Source organism: Pteropus vampyrus, unplaced genomic scaffold (genome assembly GCF_000151845.1).
Source record: "Pteropus vampyrus isolate Shadow unplaced genomic scaffold, Pvam_2.0 Scaffold145, whole genome shotgun sequence".
NCBI classification, from domain to species: Eukaryota; Metazoa; Chordata; class Mammalia; order Chiroptera; family Pteropodidae; genus Pteropus; species Pteropus vampyrus.
In genome coordinates this window covers 3592649-3598602 of record NW_011888926.1, presented here as the reverse complement: position 1 = coordinate 3598602, position 5954 = coordinate 3592649, and the positions used below count along the sequence as shown (strand labels likewise).

The 5954-nt window shown below is 52.0% G+C and overlaps 1 protein-coding gene across 2 annotated transcripts in view; it reads left to right on the top strand.

The window, feature by feature from the left end:
• The window catches only part of APOBEC3H (apolipoprotein B mRNA editing enzyme catalytic subunit 3H), a 13713-nt gene extending 8469 nt beyond the window's left edge, over positions 1–5244 (top strand). Inside the window, exons 1-5 of one of the 2 annotated variants that reach the window (XM_023535923.1) lie at positions 367–748; positions 2902–3052; positions 3732–3999; positions 4245–4360; positions 4707–5244. In XM_023535923.1, coding sequence (XP_023391691.1) covers positions 735–748; positions 2902–3052; positions 3732–3999; positions 4245–4360; positions 4707–4820 — 663 coding nt within the window. In that variant the 5' untranslated portion in view covers positions 367–734 and the 3' untranslated portion in view covers positions 4821–5244. Of the gene's footprint in view, positions 1–366; positions 749–2901; positions 3053–3731; positions 4000–4244; positions 4361–4706 lie in introns of those variants that run through there. The other variant, XM_023535922.1, reaches the window with a different exon arrangement.
• The last annotated feature ends 710 nt before the right edge of the window (positions 5245–5954 follow it).

Genomic DNA, 5954 nt, shown 5'->3' with positions numbered 1-5954 from the left:
GGGTCCACGGGGGCTGCCAGGGCTTCGTAACACACCGTGCCGAGCCCCTCGGGGTGCAATGCCCCCAGTATTTTCAGCAGCTGGAATTAAATAATTTAATTCTAAATTAGGCTTCATTCCCAAGGTGGCCGCTCTTCCTGCCCCAGTCCCTTTGTTCTCGTGAATGTAGTGGAAGATGCTGATGTGTGTGTCTTTGTCAAGCAGGAGGACATAGCTATAGGGTCTGAAAACACAGGCGTGCTCACCCAGTCTGCCCCTTCTCATCACCTGCTGTCAACGGGCAGGCGGAGAGCGTGCGCCCGGCACAGGGCTGGGTGCAGGGTGGTGTGGAGAGGGCTCCGGCCCCTCCCCAGGGATGTGGGGCCTCTGTCCTGTGGTCATCCTCAGGGCCTGTCGCATCTCCCTCTCCCTGCCCTCCATACTTTATCTTTCGCTTTGCAGTAAGGGTGGGTCCTGCTGCCCAGAGGGGCCTGTCGCCACGAGGGGGAGCTCTGCCCAGAGGGAGGGCCCCAGAGATGGAGAGAAGGTGGGTGTCGGACAGAGGAGGCCCAAACCCCAGGGCCCTCCCACCCCTGCTGCCAAAGCAGGAAGGGTGTGGCGCCTCAGCTGAGAAGGCTGGCCGGTCACTCAGACGAGGGACTTCCCTAAGGCCGGGCACTGTGAGAGGAAACGAAGCCAGCTGGCCCATGAAAAGGACAGGCTCAGGAAGACCCTGATGAGGAGGATGTAGCCAGATGCCTAGGATCGGGTAAGTCTAGGGCCCAGGAGGAAGAAAGAAGCGTGTCAGAGCCCAGAGAAGCAAAATCACCCTCAGGCCTCCCACCCTGGGTTACCACAGCAGGAGGGGGTGGGTCCACTACTCAGACAATTGAAGGAGGACAGGTAAGGGGCTCTCCCAAGGCTACGGGGCAGCCTTATGCACGAGCAATGGAGGCCGAGCACCTGGGGACCAGGGAGGCTGGGACAAGCCTACCAAGGAGGCTGGGGCCGGACTGCAAGGACGAGGTACCACTGCCAACTTGCCTCTCTGCTCCTGCTTCCTCCCTGCTCCCAGTCCTTGGTTAGAGAACCTCTCTGGGGCCATCCCTGCAGGGCCTGCCCCTGCTCCAGACCCCCAGCCCTGCCTCCCGCAGCCTTTCTCTCTAAGTCACTGGTATATCCCATAGCGTGCCGCCGTGTCTTCCTAAAAGTCCTTTTGTTCAAGCTCAACTGTCCACTTTAGGGTCAAGGATGATTGAAACAGTTGTTGGAGGCAGCTACAAAAGCATATTGATAAATTTTATTTAAAATCTTGCACAATTTTCCAAGGAATGTTCTCATGTCTGCTCCAAGGAGGGAAAATTCCTCTCCGAGACAAGATGATCAATTGTTTCTCTTAAAGACATGACCAAGCGCGAAAGATTAAATCGGTCTTCGAGTCTGTCTTCCAAGCTGTTTCTATCATAACTACAACTTGAGCTATTCAAGGCCAAGTGTCAATGTGTTACGATAGTGCTCTCGTCTACAGTTTGAAATATTTCAGCCTTGAGTATGTGGGTTTGCTTGGTGCTGGGAAGTTTCCAAGAATGTAGGCATTTTGGTGCTAAAATCAGGAAGATTTTGTCTTAAGTGTGTGATGAATGGGTAGGTGTCTTCCTTCGAATCCTAACCTTGAGGGCGGCTAACTGGGAGTACGAACTTCCAGCGAGGTCACTGGTCCATAATTAAAAGCCACAGTCACAGATGATCTCTTCGGCAATCGTCATCCAATTCTACCTGAAGATTTATTCACTAGTTAGCAAGGGAATTTCAGAGCCGGATTTCCATTGATGAAATTAGTGGCTTTATGAATTAGCATAACTGATTTCAGAAACGGTTTTTTGTAGGCGGAATTAGTGTTTCGGTGAGTTGGCTGGAAACACTAGAGGGGTATTTCTGGCTTTGCAGAAACAGGGTATGCAAATCAATTGTACCCAGCGCTGTATGCCCTGGGGAAGGGCGCCTCAGCTTGATTTCTGTGTCCAAAGCAAGTGTCTGAGATCTGTGGTCCCCTGAGCCTGACTAAATGGTCAACCAGGGCACATTAGCCTTGGGCGGAGTGTCCAGAAGGACAGCAGGCCGGGGCTCCATACCCAGCTTGTTCACGCTGTGTGGTGTCTGCTTGGTCACGAGTGTTCACACGCGGTGAGGTCTGGCCACGGCGAGCTTCGAGCACTTCCTGGGGCGTGGCAGGAAGGCTCCAAGTTCTGTGCCCCTAGTCTCTCTGTGCAGAGCCAACAGCATTTCTCAGAAAGAATCCGGTGGTTCTGAATGCCCACATGGGCCAGGTCGCTTTGCCATATAATATTCAATTTTTAAAAGGCAAGATACGAAATGGAATACTCCATAGAGGATAATCACAATTAGGGGGAGAAAAAGCTATGTGAATCCTTTAGCCAAAAGTCTCTGTCCGAACACTCCCTTGGTGACAACAGGTTTTCCTGTTCACCTGCCTCTGTGCTCTTTGTACAGACTAAATTGCGACACACGCATCTAAACAAAGAAGAGTTAGAGGAAGTAGCAGCTTCCAGCCCCAAAGAAAAGTTTCTGGGAATCAGGACAAGGTGTATTAGCCAAGGAAGGACATACAGTGTCCAGTTTCCAAGGCGCGCCCCGCCCCCCCAGGCCGGCCGTCCTGCCTGCAGTGACCTCCGAGCTGGGTGGTGGAGGGGGCCAGGCTGGAGGCGTGGGGCAGCGCGCACAGTGGGAGATCTCTCCTCTTCCTTCTCATTCCCCAGTCCTCCTGGCCACAAAGAAAGGGGAGACCCTCCCTCACCTCCCTTACCACCCCCAGGTCCCACGTGGACCCGAGAAGGTGGCAGAGCCTGGGGGGCTCCAAAGGATGCTCCCTGCATCTTCGATTTTCTCCTTCCTGTTGCACAGAAACATGAATCTACTATCGGAAAAAACATTTAACTACCATTTTGGCAACCAGCTCCGAGTCAAAAAGCCCCAAGGCCGGAGGAGGACCTACTTGTGCTACAAGCTGAAGCTGCCCAATGAAACCCTTGTCAAGGGCTACTTTATCAACAAGGTGCCGAGCGGGCCTCCTGGGAGCAGGGCAGGAGGGGCTGACCCTGTCCTGTGTGCAGGGCAAACACCGACACGTCGCTGGGTCTGAGGTGGCCCAGCTCCGCTGGGACGCCCCTCGTTCCTTCCATGCTGGGCCTCGGCAGAAGCCCTGCCCTCCACCAGAATCTCTTCCCGCCCCTTTTGAGAAGTTAGTGCTTCCTGGTCCTCCAGACCTCAACTTTGAGAAAGCCGAGCTCTCTTCCTGGGACTGAGCTCTTAACTCCACCTACGAGAGCTCCACAACAGGCCCGCTTTCCCACCTGTTTCGCAAACCGGCCGGCCCCCTCCCCCTGCTCTCACCTGCTCCTTGGGACCTCCAGGTTCACACAACTCTAGATGCTCCTGGGCAAATGGCAAAACAGGTCCTCGGAGCATTCAGGACTGTCTGGAGGGGGCGTCTCTTTGCTAAGCCATCACCTACCCTGGCCGCTGGGACCCTGGTCCGATGCGGATCAAGCTGCGGGTGTTTTGGGAATCTTGAATTAATGGGTGAGTGAGTTAATGAAGGAGTGAATAATAAAGGAAGGAAGGAGGTTCTTTCCTGTCTTAGGCAAGTTTCCATGTTCAAAAGTTTACAGGGCAGAAGTCACGAGCTCTGCCTTCTAACCGACCCTTCCTTCTCTGTCTGGGACCCTCCCCAGAAAAAGAACCATGCAGAAATTCGCTTTATCAACAAGATCCGCTCACTGAACCTGGACCAAACCCAGAGCTACAAAATCACCTGCTATATCACCTGGAGCCCCTGTTCGTACTGCGCTGGGAAGCTGGTGGCTCTCGTCAAAAGTTGTCCCCATCTGAGCCTGCAGATCTTCACCTCCCGCCTGTACTGCCACTGGTTGTGGAAAAACCAGGCAGGGCTGCGATATCTTTGGAAAATCAATATTTCAGTGTTGGTCATGAAAGAACCAGGTAGGGAGGCTGACTGCTGTCCGCGGACGGGAGGGTGTGCCGTTCTGGGAGGACAAGGAAGGCCCTGGGGGAAGGGAGACGGCTGGATTGGAAGGATGGTGGCCCGGCTGATGCCCGGGATGTGATACCCCCTGGAAGGGACATTTCCACGGAGAGGGAGAGAGGGGAGGGGAAAGGAAGGAGAAGGCCCTGGCCTTGCAGGGGAGGCTCGACCAGGCCTGACTGTGACCCCCCTTTCATCCCAGAGTTTGCTGACTGCTGGGACAACTTTGTGAACCACCAGAGCAGGTGTTTCAAGCCGTGGGAGAAGCTGACACAATACAGTAACTCCACAGAGAGAAGGCTCCTGAGGATCCTGCGGGTGAGGAGTGGTCCCTCTGCAGGCCCCCGGCCGCCACGCCACCGTCCCAGCTCCCCCGCCATGTCGCTCCTCCCCGTGTCCTCTCTCCCACTGCCCCCACTCCTTTCTCTTTTCCTACAACACCCGCCACCACCCCCCCCATCCCCCCCCGCCCCCCGCCCCGCCCGCCATGGCATCCAGTTCCTTCCTTCTCTCCCTTTCCTTGGACTCTGTTTCCCTCCAGGCCTCGCTGGCCCTCCTCGACCTGGTTCATTTCTCGTCCCAGCGTTTTCAGGGTCACCTCCCCTTCCCCTCCTCCTGGCACAGCTTCCAGCCAATCCATGCTTCCTAATTTCTCTCTTGACAGATCAACAGAACGGACCTGTTCTTAGCACAGAGCTCAGAACAGGATCCAGGGCTGAATGATTTAGTGGATGCCATCAAACGTTTGTTCTTGGATGCCCACCGCCCTCGTGACTAGGAAGTCACTGGGGATGACTGTTCCTGAAGTGCTGCCATGCTTGATACGCTGCTGGCTCATAGGAGCAAGCAGCAAGCTCCGCAGGCAGACTCAACCCTCGTCGAAGGCCAGAAGACCTTTCTCTCCTCATTCTTCCTTCTCTTTTCTTTTCTCTTATAAGTGGGTGTCTATTTTTATAATTAAAAAAATAAAGATGATTTTTAAGTCTGTAAAACTTAATGAGTTATCTTCCCGAGGGGGAATCAGTCCTTCCCTCATAAAAATGAGTGTAAAGGACTTTTCTACAGCACCAAGAAAAAAATTTATTTGAGAATTCCCTGTATGGTCTAGAAGAATTGGATCATTTTGTGGTCCAAGTATTCTCCGTTCCTTCTCAGTACCTAATATGTGTCTAATAAACAGGGTAAAACTCTGTTGAGTGCAATTGTCCCATAGAATTGATTGGAGAAAAAAAAAAAAACACACAACACGTGGAACTGTGTTATTCAGCGTTCTTAGTCGAAGAAGCAAGCACCAAACTCTGGCTAATCAACACAGAAAAAATATTTATTAAAAAGATGTGGGCGATTTCGTGAATCGGTGTCACCATAATAAATTTAAAAAATAAAAATAAATAAAATAAATGATATTCAGAATTTAAAAAGGTGTGGGAGGCTCAGCGAATCTCTAGGAAAGATAGAGGGTGAGATGTGGAGGCATCGGAGCCAGGACGGAGCCCCCAGACTGCTACAAGGCTGGTCTAGTGATGATGGCAATGCTGGTGGCAGTACGCTCCACCCACACCGGCCACACCTGGAAGCTGGATGCTGACGCAGAACGCCTACCTTGGCTGCCGCCATTGTCAACATTGCCACCAGAATGGAGAAAAGGAAAAGGGGCAAGAAACGAGTTACAATAAATAACAAATACAGCACAAGGTGAAAATAGTAAAATCAAATGCATCCCACTAAATGTGAACAGAACAAATTCTTTTACAAATTCTTACAAGAAACACTCTTAAAAACAGAGATTGAAAATAAAAGGGATGAACAAATAGATACCAGACAAATTAAAATTTAAAAAGAAAGCGAGAATGGCAATATTACACAAGGTGGAGTTTAAGGCATCAAGAAAGTTAAAGAGGGACTTATTATG